Here is a 17,969-nt window from a genome sequence, read left to right as displayed (position 1 = left end):
TCTTTCCCGCATGGCTGCACGGCAGCTCACACTGCGTTTTGCTCCTTTTTGAAGCCTTGGGGATTGGCTGTAATTAGATCAACCATCACATTTGTCACACACGCTCCTTCCCCGAAACCAAAAGCAGGGGCAGTGGTGGCTTGTCCTCCACCTTTGCAACTACTCTGCGCTAAAATGTCAAGCTTTTCCCTGCTTTTCAGTTAATTTCCATGCTATTGCTTATTCTTCTGCAATGTATCTTTTCTTTATCAACGTGTTTTATGCAAGCAGAGGGAGAAATAAAGCAGACACCCGTTCCTGACCAGGGAGGAAACCAAGTGCCAGGATGTGCCAGCAGGGAGCCGGGCAGGGCTGGCGCTGCCCAACGCATCCGCGGGCAGGAGGACTCCTCGGCACTGGGTATCCCAATTTCTCGGCTATCCTAAAATCCCAGAACTGGCCCGAGAGCACGCAGTAACAGGGAAACAGCACGGGCGACCTGGAAGACCCCATTGAACAGAGCTCGATGTGGCTTCCAGCAAGGGCAGCGAGAGCCCTCCTGGATTTCTGAATGCGGTCCCTCGCCGTGCTCTGAGGCTCTGCCTGAGCTGTACCCTGCTCTTTAAATAGTGGGGTTCTTGCTGCTGTTCCCAGGTCAGACAAGCAGAGCCCCCCTGGGCACAGCAGGTCACACAACCCTCAAATTCAGGCACGGGGAAAATTAGGCTCTCCCTGGTGTCTCAGCACAGCAATGGCATTTTACAGCTCTTTGGAATTCACGAGTTGGAAGCCCCAAACCCCCAACCCTCCTCCTTCACAACCACGCGAACCTGCGGCCATGCCTCGTGCTGGGGGGAGGGGGGCAGGATCCACGCACCGCTTTTCCCTGCGTTATTACAGTCACCGCCAGCTGAGCGTGAAGGAAGAAACATGCAGCTCCAAGGAAGCTGCGGCCCCGCTGCACGGGAGCCCCTCTCCCACCCTGTAGAGGGTTTATGTGGCAAGGTTTTTGGGGTGGGGGGCATAGGGGTGGCTTCTGTGAGGAGAATCCAGAAGCTGCCCCATGTTAGATAAGGGCCCCGCTGCTGGCCAGAGCTGGGCCAATAAGTGATGTTGTTGGTGCCTCTGTGAGGGCAGATTTAAGAAAGGAAAAAAAAAAAACATCTGTGGAACAGAAGCTGGGAGAGAAAGAGGGGTGAGAAGCAGCCCTGCAGCCCCCAGGTCAGTGCAGCAGGGGGGCAGGAGGTGCTCCAGGCTCACAGCAGCAGTTCCCCTGCGGCCTGGGGAGAGGCCCCTGGTGGAGCAGGCTGTCCCCCTGCAGCCCACGGGTCCCACACGGAGCAGATCTCCACGCTGCAGCCCGTGGAGGAGCCCCCGGTGGAGCAGGTGGATGTGGCCTGGAGGAGGCCGCGGCCTGTGGAGAGCCCCCGCAGGAGCAGGCCCCAGGCCAGAGCTGCAGCCATGGAGAGGAGCCCATGCAGGAGCAGGGGGCCTGGGGGGAGCTGCCGCCCGTGGGGGACCCGTGCTGGAGCAGTTTGCTCCTGGGGGATGGATGGACCCCGTGGTACGGAGCCATGCGGGAGCAGTTCCTGAAGAGCTGCTGCCTGTGGGCAGGCCCCGCAGGCTCAGTCCGGGAAGGACGGCATCCCGTGGGAGGGACCCCACAGCGCAGGGGCAGAGAGCGACTGTGAAGGAGCAGCAGGGGACACACGCCATATATTGACAGCAACCCCCATTCCCCTGTGCCGCTCAGGGGGATGAGGTGGTAGAGGGTGAATGGGGAAAATATGTTTTAGTTTGTTTTGTTTCTCACTTCTCTAGTTTGTTAGTAATAGGCAATAAATTTCTCTGATCTCCCTATGCTGAGTCTGTTTTGCCTGTCACGGTAATTGTTGAGTGATTTGCCTGTCCTTATCTCAACCTTTGAACCCTTTCCACCGTATTTTCTCCCCTTTCCTTTTGAGGAGGGGGGGTGAGAGAGCGGCTGTGGTGGAGCTCAGCTGCCCACCGGCGTAAAACCACCACACACCCCTGACACAGACACACATGAGCCACCACGACACCCCCACGTGCAAAGCCATTTTTATTATTTTCCATGTGCTCAGTGCTCAAGCGGGTCGGCAGCTCCCTGCATGGCTGCAGAGGGGCTGGCAGGGCACTTCCTGGCACTGTCTGCTGCCTCCTGGCTTTCCTTGGGTTTGCCACCTGGAGCTGTGCTCCCCTAGAAGATCTTGGCTGCAATTGCTGCACCAAGCGACCCCAGGGTTGATGACAGCCCAATTTTGGCACCAAGAGAGAGTCCTGCGGCTCCTGCAAGGACAGAAAGAGGCATGAGGCCTGGGCCCATTGGTGCTCACTGCTGAGGGACAGAGCATAGGACAGAGAGAACCGAGGACTTCTCCTGACCAACACCTGTGCACCAGCCTGCAGGTGCTCTGATCCCTGAGCACGGTCGAGCCCTTCCAGCTGCCCCTTCTGGCAATGGCCAGAGCTGCCAACAGGCACAAGCGCTCCTGGCAGAAGAGCAGACTAATGTCTGCACAGGCCCAGATGTCTTCAGCACAGGGTCCCATATCCCAGCAAGCTCTGACTCTTCCTGCTACACCAAGGATTTATCCCTTCCCCATAGGTTTGGATGAATGAAAACCAAGGATGCACTGAAGGGCACAGGCTCTGCAGAAAGCTGAGTTCACAACCCCATCACTCCTGCACGTGCAACGCTCCAGGCAGGGTCCCAGCGCAGCTCAGCACCCCACCACTCACCGACCGACTGCAGCACGGCCACGGTGCTGCCGGCAGCCACTCCTCCGTTGTTGGCTATGGCAGCCGCCGACATCATCTTGGCAGCTATGGACCCCGCGGCGATGCCGGCCGCCTTAAACCCCAGCGCAGAGACGACTGCCGGGAAGCCAAAGAGCGCCACTCCTGCAGCAGGGACACCAACACATCTGCTACCCGCATGCCAGGTCCCATCCCAAGAGGATGGAGTGTCAGAGCAAAGAGCGGGGGCTGTAGGGCACAGGGTCGGGGACGCCCCATCCCCAGGGAGAAGGGGAAAGGCACGCAGGGCTGCGGCAGGGGCTGGTGACGGGTTCCCCAACACACCGTAGTCCGGCTGAAGCCTCACTGAGTGCCCAGCCCAGGCACGGGGCAGCCCTTGCCCCCGAGCTCTGCTCACCCACCCCATGACACGGGTGCTCCGTGGCCAAGCCAGGGGCCAGCTACTTACCTACTGTAGCAGTGGCCCCAGTAATCACTTTTATGGTTTCATACATCATCGCTAGGACAAAAGGTGAGAAAATGTCACTCAGAGTGGGCAGAGCTCACCCCCCAGGCAGAGAAGTTGCTGCAGGACCGATGGCTGCCCCCGTCCACCACCTCCTGCCGGCTTCTCTCCACCCGCAGGACCCGCCGTACCTGCCTGCTGTGCTTGCAGTGCCTGTCTGCCCTCGGCACGCCGATAACACGGATAAAAGATGATGCAGGGAGTGTCCCATCCCACCCAGCACTGCCCCGGGGCCGCCCCGCACTCGTCACATCTCAGCCCAGGAGGAGGAGGCCGGTTTGTTTTCCTTGTGGTTAATGTTCAGCTTTGTCACAGGAACTGACATGGTTTCGATTTGTGTAGAAAAGCCACACGGGCGACACAGCAGGGCTCGGGCAGCTGCTGAGAGGTGCTCAGGCAGGCCAGGACGTCCCCATCCTCAGCGACCCTCAAGGGCAGCAGAACTGACCCCGGCTGCCAAAGGGAGATCCCATTTTCCTATGTCACTGTGCTCAGCAACAAAACTGGGCAGGGGAAGGTGAAGGAGGGGCTGTCGGAGCGAGGCGCTGGTCTTCCTGAGTCAGCACGACACGGATGGACTCCGATTTCCTAGAAGCGGCCCCACTCCTGCGTGCCTCTGGGAGGGAGCGAAGCCCTTGTTTTGCTTTGCTTCGGGTGCAGCTTTGCTTTACCTGACGCGCTGTCTTTATCTCAAACCAGGCGTTTTCTTGCTTTTACCTTCCTGATTCTCTGCCTCACCCCACGGGGGCAGTGAGCAAGCGGCTGCGCGGGGCTCAGCTTAAACCACAACAGGATCAACAGGATCCGACGCCTTTATTTGGAGGCTCAGATCCAGGGGGGGGGTCACAGGAGAGACCCAGGGGTCTGTGGGGGGATCCAGGGCAGTGGCCACAGACACCAGTGGGGTTTTGCTGGGGATCCACGGGGTCGCAGCAGGGACCCGATGACAGCCCTGGCAGCTGACGCAGCAACGCTCAGAGCCGTGGGGGTTCCTGATGCCCCTGAGGAAGAGGAGAGAGTCAGCCGCAGCCCGGCCCACCCCCCCTGTGTGCCCCATTGCCTGGGGGAGCATCACCCCTAGGGCACCCTGAGGGGCAGCAGCCCCCCCCCAGATCTTGCCTCCCCTTGGGCGTCCCCTGCAGTGCCAGGAGGCTGTGCACAGGACCCTGCGTTTTCTCCCAGCCCAGCGGGGACAGCGGCCCTCGCTTGCCGCTCTGATTTTGCTCCCCCATCTAAAAGGGGGTGCAGCCCCCAAAAACCCACGGTGGGGTCCCCCTCCCTGCTCCCCTGACCTGCCCGGTGGGGGCCCAGCGCTGGGCTGCGCCTCGCTGCCTGTCAGGGGAGGCAGCGGCGACGTAGGGGAAGTGGATTTCTAGGAAATCAGTCCCTTTGGTTTCTTTTCGAGTTTCCCTGGGTTAGTCCCGCGGCTTAACCCTTGCTGTGCCCGGCTCTCACGGCACCCGGCTGCTCACGCGGGGCGCTAAGTGCGGGCAGGGGCCTCGCTGGGTGCTGGGGTGGGTGCTGGGGTGGGTGGGTGCCCCATGGGTGCCCCCTCCCTTGCCAGCCCCCCACGGGAAGCAGGGCCGGGAGGTGCCAGGGCTCTGGGGCTGGGCATGGAGGTGGCGCAGGGCAGGCCCCCCCCTCGGTGCTGCTGCAGGTGCTTTACCGGGCGCTTTGCAGCGGGGTCAGGAGCTCTGAGCTTTCAGCTGAGCAATACAGGCAGCGGGGAGCTTTCCGGCAGCGGTGGCACTCACAGGCACCTCCCTCTCCTCCACCCAGCAGCCTCAAAAAAAGGCCCTAAAGCCACCTTTTTTTCCTCCCCCCCCCCCCCCCCCCCCCCCCCCCTCGGGCCCCTTCCCCACTCCTTACCCCAGGACCGCGGGTCCGGCCGCCCCCTCCGTGTCCCCAGGACGCCGCTCGTGCCGCTGGCCCGCGGGCACCTGCAGCGCGGGGACGAAGCGAGTACGCAGCCTGTGCGCCACCGCAGCTGGTTGAAGGGGACCAAATCCAGTTGCAAGTTGATCTGGTTCCTTTTTACCAGCCCCAGGGACGCACTTTCTCTCCGGAGGTGCCACCGGGGCCGGCGCCGGCACCAGGGTCCCGGCGTGGGGGTCCCAGCCCAAAAATACATACTTCTTAACATTCCATAACGCCGGCCGACTCCATATGGGCATATGAAGAAGTATGTAGGGTTGGGAGGGAGAGGCGGCAGGGAGAAGCCCCCAGCCCCGGCATCCCCCCTGCTCTGCAGCGCTGGGGGCCAGCCCTGCCCCTCTGGGGAAGCCGGGGGACATGGGGCGAGGGTGCCCAGGGTGCCCACGGTGCCCAGGGTGCCCAGCCGTTGTGCTGGCCCCAGGGCTCGCAAGCGGGCAACGCGCCCACGGGGGGGGCTTTTCAGCAGTGGCTGCCCTTGGTGAGGCTGTGGGACACCCCAGAACGGGCAGGGGCTCAGCAGTGTGGGCAGCCCCCCCAGCTGAGCGCCACGTCCCGTGAACCTGCGTGGGTTGGGGGTTCCAATGCTCGGAGCTGCTTCCTGGGGGGCTGCAGGGGACCCCCCCATCAGCTCCGGGACTTGGCAGCCCCCCCTCCTTGCTGCTGCTGTGCTGGGCCAGGATGGACCAGCTGCACCTCCCCAGCACCCTGCACCCCCCCGCAGCACCCCAGCACCCTGCTCTGCCCCAGCCCCCTCCCCGCTGGCCAACCTGCTGCAGTCCAGGGTGCCAAAGCAGCACTTGTGGCCCCGTCGCTCTGCAATTTATGGCCAGGTCGGGGGCAGGGGGGGGGGAGGGGAGGGGGCTGCACCCCTCTTGCACCCCCCCCTCCTTGCCCAGCTCCTTGCAAGGCCAGGAGATGGATGCAGGGGTCCTGGTGCTCCGCACCCCCAAACTGCAGCCCAGCACAGCAGGCAGGGGAGGGCCGAGAGGCCGTTGCTGATGGGGGGGGGGTTGGTGGAGGTCCCTGGGGCTGGAGACCATTGAAGGGGTGCAGGGGGGGCTCAGCAGCCCCGAAAAAGCACAGCCAGGGCAGGGCGATGGAGGAGACGAGTGTCACAGCAGCCCGTCCACACCTTGACCCCGGCGACCTTCCTACCCCTAAACTGGGAGCTAGAGCGGGGCAAACGCGGGGACCCATCCCAGGAGGGGGGGTGGCGCAGCTGGGGAGGGCAAGCGAGGAGTGCAGGGGCTGGGGGGGCCCAGCGTGGCCGTGACTCAGCGCCGTGACCGCCGCAGCTCTGCAAGGAGCCGGTGGGTGCCAAGCAGGCGCCGGCCCCGCTCGCGACACCCGCAGGCAGAGGAGAGGCTGCTCGGTGGCCCCCGGAGCCTCCAGCCCTTGCTGCGGGGTGGGGAGCAGCTGTCAGCACGGCCGTGGTGCCCCCACGGTGCTCTGCTGGCATCCTGGGGCTGCCCCGTGGCTGTCCCCTGGTCCTGGGGACCCCGGGGACACGGCTTTTGGGAGCCCCCGTCCCCAGCCTGATGGCAATGCTGGGGCAGAGCGCGTCCGGCTGCGCCAGCACCCCTTTTCCCTCAAAAAGCAGACAGAGTGGGTGTCCCGCGGCTGGACACTGCAGAGATGTCCCCGCTTAACCCCTCGGGTTCCACCTGCCCTCCAGCTTTGGGCTCCCGCAGGGCTCTCGGGGTGCAGTGGGAGCTGTCAGCCGGTGGCTTTGCCCAGCGCTGAGCCCCCGCGTCCAGGGTGCAGGGGCAGGGCTCGCGCATCCCGGCCCACCTCAGCTCCAGCCGCCTCGGCTGCCCTTGGGCATTTCTCCCAGCACTGCGGCGTTGAGGTGCCCCGGCCCCAGGGGACCTTCACGGCTCCAGCCCACGGCACAGCCCCGCAGCCCTTGGCCGGGCTCTGCAGGTGACCTTGGAGGGCCGCACGCAGCCCCATGAGCAGCTCAGAACCATCCTGCCCGGAGCCCCCAGGCCCTGCACCCCACCGGGAGCAGCTCCCTGCCCCAGGCACGGGGACAAACGGCCCCGCAGGGGTTGGCAGCGGAGCCGGGGGGGTGCCGGGGTGGCCGTGGTGGCTCAGGCGCTCGCACGGCACCGAACAGCCCCAGCCTGGCTATAAAAGGAAGCGACTTTTTTCCACGCTCTGCCCCAGCCGCGTGCCCGGCCGCCCTCTGCAGCCGCTCGCTGGCGGCGGCCTCGCCAAGTTTCACCGCTCGGCATCTGCCCCGGCTCAGCCAGCACGGGGCAAGCCCCCGCCTCGGCCGCTGCAGCCGAGCGGGAGGTGGGTGCACAGCCGGGGGGGGCCTGGGGAGCGTCCCCTGTCCCCAGCTTCACTCGTGGGCACCGCACGCTTCGGGGCTGCGGCCGCATGGCTCGTGGTGCCCCGGTGTGCCCAGCACCCCGCACACGGGGCTGCGAGGTGGGGATCCTTTCCCCTCCCATCCCATTCCATCCCAACGCATGGTCAGGGGGTGCTCCAACACCCCCCTCAACCCCACCACGAGCTCGCTGCCATCCCCACGCCTCCGCCTCCACCTGCCCAAGGCACGGGGGGCCGTGGGGACCCCCCAACCCCGCAGCCCTCGGGCTGTGCCCTCCCTCCCTGCCCGAGCTGCTGCGAGCAGCCGAGCCCAGGCGAGCGCAGGGGCTGCGAGCAGCAGCGGCATCCCCAGCCCGAGCGGGGCTCGGCTCCAGCCGAGCTCGCTGAAGGTTAAACGCTGGCGGCGGGGAGAGCCCCGCTGCCTCCCGCAGCCCCCGCGCCCGCCAGCTCCCTGCGGCCACTTACTGTCCTGGAGGTGACACCGGCCAGGGCTGGGCTCCGGTGGCAGCAGGCTGCCGCGTCCCCCGGCACGAGCACGCCGCTTCCCAGCTCGCCTTGACTTTGCCACAGGACTCCTCCAGCTCGTCCGCAGGAGCTTGCAGCATCCTCCAGTTCAGCAGGAGAAGTTCCTCGCCGGGGAGGGAGGGAGGAAGGGAGGGATTTAAGGCAGCCCCTGCCCGGGCTGCGGATGCCTCCGGGTGCAGGTGAAGCCCCTCGGCTCGCTGGGGCACCCCACAGCCCCCTCCTCGCGTGCCCCATCCTGGGCTCGGTGCCCCCGGCATGAGCTGACAGATGCGGGGAGGCACCGGGGGTGATCCCTGCTACCGAACCTCTCCCTCCCGGCCCAGGCACCGCCGGCGTGCGGGGCACCGGCCACCTCCACCTCCTGCCCCTCGTCCCCTGGGCGCACAGCGGGGGTCCCGGAGCACCCGCAACGCCTCTCCTGGGCCCAGCAGCAGCTGGGGGGCTCGGAGGGGGAAACCTGTCACTGCTGCAGCCACACAGCTCCCCGGGGACCCCACGGACACGGGGACACCCGGCTGCCCTGTGCCACCCACACACGCTGCCCCTATCGCCCATCGCAGGGGGGTTATAGGGTCCGGAGCAGTGCAGAGCAAAGCCAGGGGTGCGGGGCTGTGCTGCCCACCCCGGGACCCCGCGCCCCCGATGTCCCCCCACCCTACCTCTGCGTGCAGCCGGTCCCTGGCCCAGAGGGGACCCGGGGACACACCTCGTCCTGGCCACCAAAGGGCGAAGGCAGACAGACAGATCCACGGCATCCCTCCCGCGGCGGTCCCCGGCGGCTCCCCGCCTGCCCCAGCGCCCTCCCCAGCCCGGGTGCGCTCTGTTTGCCTGCTATTTTTGGCAGCCTCCTAAGAGCTCCTCTCAGGCTATTAATAATGAGAGTGCGAAATTCGTTTGGCCTCTCCTATATAAGGAAAGGTAGAGGCTTAGAGGCAGCTAAATATACTGGCGCGTGCGGGAGCGAGCGAGGAGGCTTTGGCACCGAGTGTGGAAAAGAGATTGTTTGAACAATGGAAAGACGGACTCACTCGGAGCGCAGGGCCCCGTGCGGACGGACGGAGGGACGGAGGGACGGATGGACGCAGGGATGGTGCCCGTGGGCCTGGCCAGGCCCGGCGCTGCAGCACCCGATGCCCCCGGGGACCCTGCTTCTGCAGGACGGCAGCGGGAGCAGGGGGACGCGCCTGCGGCGGGGATGCTGCGGGAGGTCCGGGGCTGAGCCGGCCGAATTTTCCCCAAAACACGCGACGAAAGATCCCGTAACGAACCCGCTGGGCCAGCAGCACCCCAGGCTCGGTGCCTGGGCAGCAGGGACGTGCACTCAGCCGCCTTCAAGCCCTGCTGCTGCTCCTGGGAGCCCCGGGCTGGGCCAGGCGCTGACCTTGCCCCGCTGCCGGGGCCCGGGAGAGCCCGGCTGGAGCAGGGAAAGCAGCAGCAATTCGGGGAATCCTGGTGGCAGGAAGGCACGGAGGAGCAGTGCCAAATTCACATGGTCATAACAAGGACAGCACAGGCAGAGGGGTGAGAATATGCATGGAGCAAAAAAAAAAAAAAGTGCTCTCCCCCTGAGCTCCATAAACAGATTTTCTAATTTTTTTTTTTTAATCCTCCTAGGCAAGGTGTTGTGTAGGGAGGGCTGGGGAGCCCTGGGTTGTGCCTGCAGCTACACCGAGCTCCCCAGCACGTCGGCCTCATCCTGGGCCGTGGCACGGTGGTGCCAGCACGGGGAGAGGCCCCGATAACGGACCTGGCGTTGCTCTGAGGCTCCGTGCGAGCACGGAGACAGCAGGGAAGGGGCATAAGCAGAGCCCCCTGGGGCACGTCACCCAGCAGGTGACCCTGGGGGGGGTCCCAGCACCCCGGAGCCCCCCGTGGTGGGTGCCGCCTCCCGGGGAGAGAGTCCCTTTGGGACTACACCAGCAGCTCCAACCCCGGACCCCCCAGTCCTGAGCACCTCGCTCCCCGCGGCGCTCAGCACCCGCGCTTCTCCAAGCACCACAGCTGCATCCCGCCGAGGAAGGCGCTGTAGGCCAGAGGCTGGTGGAGGAAGGAGCAGCTGCTTGCCCTCGGGGCAGGGAGAAACCCCCGGCTGGCTCCATCGCTGCCCTAGGGGCTGGTGCAAGCTTTTGGCTCCAGAAGCCAAGCCCCAAGGGCCTGCAGCTGGGGGACTCCTCGCCCGCAGCCGCCGCCCGTCCCACACCTCTGCAAGGAGCCAGCAAATGTTAAGTGGTGCTGAGCAGACAGCACAGGCAGCTCGGCTGCAAAGGGGCAGCCTTCGGAGAGCTGCATGCAGGGGCATGGGGAGAGCAGGAGGAATAAAACCAGCAGAGTTGGGTGACACGGAGTGGAGCGGGAGCGCAGGGGGAAGGCATGGAGCTGGCAGCGCCGCTGGCAGAGGGGCAGCAGGCTCCTCGGGTTCGGCTCCTTGTGTCCTTAGGTGACAGCGGTGCGAACCCCGAGGGCTCCAGCACAGCCCCTCAGCCATGGGAGGTATGGACGGGCGGAAGGGCGGCTCTGGAGCTGTCTCCGTGCTTTGAAAAAGCCACGTCCCACAATGTAGTCGGGCCCCTTTTGGCTGCCATGCATTCCCTACAGCAGCCAGCGACAGCTGGGCAGCCTTGATCATCTCCTTCAAGGACTCCACTAACAAATGTTCCCCTGCTTCACTAAGAGGAACACCTACCCTGCAGCTTGAGCCCCGACGCTTCTGCTGTTTTGCTTTCCAGTGAAGTCAGTGATCCCCATCCCTCCTTCGGCTGTCGGAGAACAGCCCCGGGCAGATCCGTGGCACTCTGCACCCACGGCCCCTAAAGCATCACCGAGCCCCAGAGCCCAGCAGCCCCCTGAGGATGAGGAGGGACTCCCAGCTCCCGTCCAAGGAGGGCAGTGGTCGCATTAGGACCCATCCCACAACTGAAACTGGAGAAAGAAGCAAGATGAGCAGCAGCAAAACATCTTCCCTGTTTATTTGCAAGAAACTTTTTGTTTAAAAAATTACTTTTAGTCTTGCTCCAAGTAACACTGCAATCAAACGTTGTTAAACCAAAGTTCAGACAGGTCGGGCAGCCCGCCGCTACACGGAGGAATGAAGAAAAGATTTAAGGGCAAACTATTTTAAAACTAGATCGTAACGTTTGCCTCAAACATCTTCACAAGTGTTTGAAGTTCATTCGTGTTAAAGAAGAAAATAAAATCAAGTGACTCCGATGGTTCATCTAACAGATGTCTCAGCTTTTAGCTTCCACACATGGGTAACTTGTAGCCAGCGTCTCTAATTGTGAAATCAAAATGCATAGCAATGCAGAAACCTTCCCCGTGCAAGGTCAGAGCGGGACCACGGTGCTTGGGTAACAAATGAGCGATGATATTGGTGATGCTACGGGGGAGAAGGAGGCGAAGGATTTGGAACACGTTTGCTCTACATGCACACACCTTGGAAGGAGGTCTGTGTTAATGGCGCACCGAAGCAGCCTGCCCTGCGCCTCCTGTGCCAGAAGTTACCACCTGCAGCTCGGGAGGGTTCCCCCTCATCCTCTGCAGGCCCTCGTGCTCCGATGCTGCCGGCGTGGCGCTGCAGAGGGATGCTCAGAAGCACCAAGGGTTAACAAGGGGAAGAGGGCTCGGGGAGGGGCGGCCGCCCGCTGCACTGCTGCACTGCGAGGGAATACCAACGGGGAGCCAGAATTATAAAGGGGAGCTCGCGCTGTGCTCCGTCACCAACCTGCACTCAGCGGTGACAAACGACTAAGGAGGGAGGAAGCTGTCCTAACCAAAGGGCTCGGAGCAGAGGGAATGCCACAGTCCACTGCAAAACCTTCACGGAGGCAGACAACGGCTCTCCTGCATAGGGTGGTGCTGGCAGCTGCCTAAAGCACCTCATCCCGAAGGTGTTTCCGCACAGTGAAGCGTAAAAACAAAGCCGACCTCGGCTAAACAAAGGTGTTGGGGAGCTGCAGCTGCACAGACTTTAATTCTTCCCTCTTCCGTAATAGGAAGCCAGGCTTGCTTGAATGCACGCACTGCATCTCCTGTGAGGGTTTCTGATCTCTGCAGCAAGGAATGCCTGAACCACTGCAAGCACCGCTTGCTCGCTGCAGAGGGGATTTCCCCAGGACGGACAGGAGCAAGAGACTTGAAAGGCATATGCCCCAGAAACAGCTGAGTCCAACAGCGTGGAACGATTTCAGGCACAGTCCCAGGACCACATCTGGTTAATCCCTGCAGCTTCCAAACCTCGTTTTCTTGCAGTCTGTTCATCTTACATCCAAATGAAGGGAAATGCCTCAGAGGGTGGCGTCACCCAAGAGTTAAGTGTTTGGCCAGGAGCAGGGTTGCAGCGAGGGCTCCAGACAAGCACTGGGCTGTGACCCTTTAAGGCACGGCAAGGGGAGCATCGTCCTGCTGTCATGCCATCCCCGTGTGTGGTCCGAGGCGGGCTCCTCGGGAAGGAGCAGTTGTGAGAGCGGGTGCAGGAGGAGCAGCCCGGGCAGGGGCCGCTTGGCGCTGAGCACCAGCTGCACGCCAGACAGACACAAACCGGAGGGTGGCCTGGGCTGTGACGCAGGCAAGCGAGAGGCAATCCCCGTCCCAGTGCAGGCAAGAGGGCACGAGGCTGTTGCCCCACTCGGGACTCCTCGGGAGAGTGCCTGGCTCCAGCTCTGGTGCCTGCGGAAGACAGCTGATTGCCCAGCAAAATAAACTTAGCAGCAGCCACGACTACATTCAGCGAGGGGACATTCCCTCGCATTCAATAGTGTTTAATCTTCATCTTGCTCAACACAAATCAGTAGTGCAGCAATATAAATACAACTGAGGAAGTTAAAGCCTTCTGGCTTTCATAGCTCAAAAAAAAGCCAATGAAACGAGTTTCCAGTTTTTAAATTAAACACAAAGAAAGGCAATAAACTGCCCGCCCATCCGTGGAGGAACAGCGGCATCCTTCATGCCAGTAAGAGGTTGATTTCTGCCCGAGGACAGGGGTGCAACTCATGAAAGCAGCACAGTGAGATAAAGAAGCAGGTATGGGAAAGGACCACCGCACACCTGGCTCCCAGCAAGGCCTTTCCCAGAGTTCAAGCAGCAGAGAAATACAGCCACTGGCTGCTGACACTCGCCGTGCAGTGCCACCAGGTACTGAGAATTCCCTTTTCCACTGACTACAGGACACCAAATGTACTTCGCGCTGTACCAGGGGCACACAGGGCTATTCAGCTGTAATGACAGGAGGCCACTAAGCTGCCAGCCAGAGGGAAGAGCCAGCTGCTTGGAACTGAAGACACCAAACCCCGTTTGCTTGGGTTGTGCAAGTTTTAAGGAAAAGAAACCCCGCGTGGCATTTCGTAATTGAGATACAGTTGTTGTCCAGACTCATGGAGGGCTTAGGGACCAACAGAAAATGCTGCTGAACTACACCTCATAGCTTTGGAATTAAGTCAGCCATTAAGCAAGTGTACCAAAGGCGAGTGTCCCATCCCTGCTCTGGTATCCAACAGGAGAGCTTGCTGCAGGAGGGGGGCTCCCAGCCTAGCTAATTACCACAGGCAGGTCAGCTTTTCCACATCTGAACAGCCACCGTGTCATCAACACTCCCAGTGAGAAAAGCCTAACAGTTATTTAGAACGGCTACAAAACCCTCTCCCCTACCTGCAAGCTGATGGATTGGGACCATAGTGTTTAGATTCCTCCTACTCTACACTCCAAAAGCAGCCAGTGTATGTGAAAGGACAAATCTAAATTAAAATAGTGCTTAAACCATTAGGGAAGGTGGGAGTAAAAGAAAACAGAACTGTCTGACAGCAGAAGTAGTTTGTGGCGGGCTATTGGAGCCGGGAGGGAGCTCAGAGCACTGCCTTGACCTTCCTTCTTCAAAGAGCTTCCAAGGTGAGTGACCTGGAAGTCCACAGGTGTTTCTCTGCTGCAGTCTGAGGTGGGCCAGGAGGGTCCTGCACATTCACAGTTGCTCCAAGTGGTTCTGTCCTGCCGCACTCCAGATGCCAGCTCTGTCTTTTCCGACGCTTCATCTGCGGTTCACAGTTGTCTTCTCCCTTTGATTTCCCTTGGAGTTCAAATTCAAGTACAACCAGTTTTAACTGAATGAAAAGAAACCCGCAAAAACAAAGTTATTTTCTGTGAAACAAGTTAGCAGCTGTTGTCCTAACCAAACTGGCCTCCAAAGGCCCTTGCAGAATAGGGACGGGAGTGGCCTTCTCTTTCCCATTGAGCTCCAGCAAAAGGCCACCTAAAGGGAGCTATAGGATTTCCTCCCTCTGGTTCTTGGGTTTTAGCATCACTTGTCCATTGCGCAAGGAGCCGTTCTGGCTACGGAGCAGTTTCCCTTTCTCACGGTCAGGCCACGTGAAGATGGCTTCATCGCTGTCCAGTTCAGACTCGGAGTGCATCAGGCTAGTGTTGAGGACCTGGGCTTTCTGTCTGCCACCTTTGAAGGAGAGAGATTCCCAGGTTAAAACTACCTTTAACACTGGTCAAACACCACAATTTAACCCCGTTCCCCCTCTAAGTGTCACGTTCCTGTCACATCAAGGGATGCAACACAGGAAATAAGACTTTCCTGTGTCCGTCACTATTCCCTCAAATGCTGAACCCGAAGACGAAGCGATCCTGCTTCAGATACCTTGGCATGACAGAGGTCACGCAGACATTTCCAGATAGTGCAAAGCACAACAAATGGGTAGGGAAACAAATCACATTACCAGAAGGGGCTGTGAGAACTTGTGGGATCTCTGTCTCCCTGACCTTGCTTGAGGGCATTGTCTAGAAAGCTCTCTGAGGGCTAACGGCTGTGGTAAAGGGAACACGCAGGTGTGCAAGAGAAGATTGCTGCATTCTTACTACCCTTCCTACTCTCATCTCACTCCTCTTTCCTGCAAAGGGAGGGAAATAAATTAATGGGCTGAATTTAGATTAATGCACAAGGACAGGAGAGAGACATTTACTGATATTGTCAGCTGTGGAAATATTTAAATTCAGCTTCTCCTTAATGGAGAAATGCAATATTTCCTCTGTTATCAGAATGCTCCCTGGACGTATCTAGCAGGGAAAAAGACTTTAGTCAGCAGCCAGCCTTGGAAGAGGCAGGATGGGTTTAGTTACCAGAGAGCAAATGGTTGAGGCACATTTGCTACCGACTGCAGAACAATGAGCCCTTTATTTAACAGTGGGGCTCTTCTGTGCGGGGTGACAGATGGTCAGATGAAAGCAGAGTTGGGTGCAAAGGGAGGGAGATCCACCCGTTTTTTCTTCAAGGGTATCATGCAGTTGGGATGGCCCAGTTCTCAGAGGAATTATCTGCTCAGCTCTGTCACTGCAATGCCCTTCAATGCTGTCGTTAGGCACCATTCACCTTCCTGGAACACCATTAAATGGGATAATACTAGGATGAGCAATTATTTTCCTCTAGCAAACAAGGACCAGGGACTATTTTCCACATGCAGTTATTTAGAACGGCTACAAAACCCTCTCCCCTACCTACAACCCCTCCTGTTAGAAACAGGACTAAAACTCTTACTCGAACTGCCTATTTCAGCAGCTGAAGCACTACCCGGCATTTGGTGGGGCTGTGCTTTGTATAAACTCTCCCACTTCTCCCTCCTCTCCTGGTCAATCAGCAGGTGATAACGGCTCGGTTCAGGTATCAGATACAATCAGCAAAAACACTCCAGCCTGAAATAACTCAGTGATCTTTGCAAAGCTCCTGACAAGCACCCTCTAGGACAGCAATGCGGACAGGAAAACGCTGGCTAAGAACACTGAAGACAAGCGATTGCCTTTCTGGAATGGGCCGATGGGCCTGTAACCACATAGAGCACTGGGGACTAAGATAGGCATCTGCTTCTAGGAAAAATTAAAGGATGAGCTGAAATGTGAAACTTTCAGAGCCTTGTGCCCACAAGGACAAAAATGGATATGTTTAAGAACAAGTAATTTGGGGTGGGAGAATATTGGGGCAGAAATGAACAGCAGTCTCTCCGGGCCACCGAGAATTTTCATGTTGCTTGGTGTCCCTTTGTTTACCACAGAAAGTCGATCAGTTTGGTGAAATGCTTAATGCCACTGAATTCATGCTTAGCTGAAAAGCCTTGCCAAGGAATTGCATACTGGCAAGAAGCAAACTGACTAAAACAGAGTACCAGAACTAAATGAAAAACTTCAGAGCAAGAGAAGCTACAGTCAATGCTCAGTTTTGGACTTCTTGGATTAGGCCGGTCTCTGAACTGCTTACATTTATCTGCTTTGTGACAGAAAGTGGAAACATCAGGACTATACCAGTTTCAGCCCCAATTTTTAAACCAAAGAGTTAGATAACGACTAAATACCCTGTCTACTGATTAGAAACAAGCTCTTAGATCTTCTGAGACTCGTCTGTCAGTACCTAACATCATGTTTGTTTCACTCTGTGATTTTTAATTCCACTGAGGAAGAGTGTTCTTAGTCAGCATTCTGGAAATGCTGAGCTCTTCCCTCTCATGTTTTACCTGCTTTGGGATTTGGTTTTAACTCCAGGCTTTCTTGATCCGTTGCATCCAAAATCTTATATTTGCTTTTTCTTTTGGATTTTCCTTTTCGTCTAGGAAGAAAAAGGAAGAAAAAGAATTAAGAGGCAGTTCATTTCTAAAAAACCCAGAAGAAAAAAAAAAACAACTGATCTTCAAAGTACTTGCTTATTTCAGATTATGTTAGTAACAGAAAGCAAAACATTAAAAACACTGCTTTAGTTGCACATTTACAGGCTAATCCAAGTCTCACTTCTTAACTGAACCCAGAGTTTTAGGACTTCAGTATTTCACTTCAAACACCAAGTGACAAAAACTAACATCACAGGGCTAAGCAGCCAACCTGCCGGGACTATGGGTTTGAATCTCTTTCACCTCCTAATGCAGCTACTTGGCTCTGAAGCACGGACACAGAGAAGGTTATGACCTCAGTCCCACCTCTTGCAACAGCAGATCACCATCCAGGATAAGATTCCAACGGCAACCACAATGAGGAACGATGCAATGATCACATACAGCACACTCCACTCTGAAAGCAAAACACCGCAGAGATAAAGACGATTTGGCAACTCATGCAGTTGAGTGTGCACTTTAGATGGCTACTCTCGAGAAAGAAAAAAAGAAGGGCCTGACCCTTTGCAGAATTACAGAAGCTACTATCTATCACCAGCGGGATCACTAACTCACCTACAGAAGCCAAAGGCTTAAGATCCAGTGTGCAGATTCACTGCACAAGGTTGTTTTTTTTTTGCTTTCCTAAAAAAGCTCTTTTCAATGTATGTTATTTTTCAAAATTTGCTTTCCTGGGACAGGAAAGCCCTTATAGGGTCACAATTTACACACTGAGAATAGACTCAACTCTTAGTGAGTGCTCACCAAAAGGTTCCGAAGAGGAGTCACTTCTCTATCAAATATTTCCTGCCTAAAAGGTAAGTTTAGTGAGACCAGGACAGGGACCATCTCCTTGGGCGAGCATGGTGTCAGAGACACTGGGGGAAAGCAGGTACCTGTTACACAGCATACCTTGGGCTTCACTTTTTGCTTCCTAAAGGTGAACAACACCAGGGAGATTTCACGTACCACAGTTGCTTTCGCCATCCCCCATCTGCACCCTGATGAGGTTCTCCATCCAGAACGGGTCGCAGACACAGCGCTTGGTGAAGGAGTCACAGCGGCCGTGCTCAGAGCAATTCAGCTGACATGCTAGGGACCGAAACCAGCAAGGTGAAATAAATGACTCACACGTGAGGCAAAAATCGGATAATATAGTTCAATATGGCCAAATCACAGAAAATTCAGAAAACTCCTGCTTCGCAAGCAACACAGCACACCACACATAACATGTTACAAAAATTTTGCCTAATAAGATCATGATTTTGATATAAAGTCTCAGAATT

At 58.4% G+C, this 17,969-nt stretch overlaps 2 protein-coding genes across 5 annotated transcripts in view; both read right to left on the bottom strand.

Moving 5' to 3' along the window:
* Positions 1-2,044: 2,044 nt before the first annotated feature.
* On the bottom strand, positions 2,045-5,062 carry LOC136786907 (interferon alpha-inducible protein 27, mitochondrial-like). 4 transcript variants are annotated; one of them, XM_066982681.1, is made up of 5 exons: positions 4,558-5,062; positions 3,937-4,266; positions 3,209-3,259; positions 2,743-2,904; positions 2,045-2,289 (listed from the first exon to the last, which is right to left on the bottom strand). In XM_066982681.1, exons 3-5 carry the CDS (start codon positions 3,255-3,257, stop codon positions 2,201-2,203), a joined length of 300 nt encoding a protein of 99 aa, XP_066838782.1. In that variant the 5' UTR covers positions 3,258-3,259; positions 3,937-4,266; positions 4,558-5,062; the 3' UTR covers positions 2,045-2,200. The 4 variants fall into 4 exon arrangements, with proteins under 4 accessions (XP_066838782.1, XP_066838783.1, XP_066838781.1 ...); XM_066982682.1 differs by having other exon boundaries at positions 3,983-4,266; XM_066982680.1 differs by lacking the exons at positions 3,937-4,266; positions 4,558-5,062 and adding an exon at positions 3,397-3,701.
* Positions 5,063-12,779: 7,717 nt separating this feature from the next.
* The window catches only part of KIAA0319L (KIAA0319 like), a 31,543-nt gene continuing 26,353 nt past the window's right edge, over positions 12,780-17,969 (bottom strand). Inside the window, exons 18-21 of the mRNA XM_066982383.1 lie at positions 17,653-17,775; positions 17,011-17,101; positions 16,555-16,646; positions 12,780-14,498 (exon numbers count right to left, since the gene is read on the bottom strand). Of these exons, the coding sequence (XP_066838484.1) occupies positions 14,311-14,498; positions 16,555-16,646; positions 17,011-17,101; positions 17,653-17,775 (494 nt within the window). The 3' untranslated portion in view covers positions 12,780-14,310. The remainder of the gene's footprint in view (positions 14,499-16,554; positions 16,647-17,010; positions 17,102-17,652; positions 17,776-17,969) is intronic.

Source organism: Anser cygnoides, chromosome 24 (genome assembly GCF_040182565.1).
Source record: "Anser cygnoides isolate HZ-2024a breed goose chromosome 24, Taihu_goose_T2T_genome, whole genome shotgun sequence".
Lineage (NCBI taxonomy): Eukaryota > Metazoa > Chordata > Aves > Anseriformes > Anatidae > Anser > Anser cygnoides.
This window is presented reverse-complemented; position numbering and strand designations above follow the sequence as displayed.

Bases quoted from the DNA above. Each gene is read 5' to 3' on its own strand.
- LOC136786907 (XM_066982681.1), bottom strand. From the start codon at position 3,257: ATGATGTATGAAACCATAAAAGTGATTACTGGGGCCACTGCTACAGTA. The intron at 2,905-3,208 runs GTAAGTAGCTGG...TCCCTGCTGCAG, and splicing joins TGGGGCCACTGCTACAGTAG to GAGTGGCGCTCTTTGGCTTC. The intron at 2,290-2,742 runs GTGAGTGGTGGG...CTGTCCTTGCAG, and splicing joins GGCCGTGCTGCAGTCGGTCG to GAGCCGCAGGACTCTCTCTT.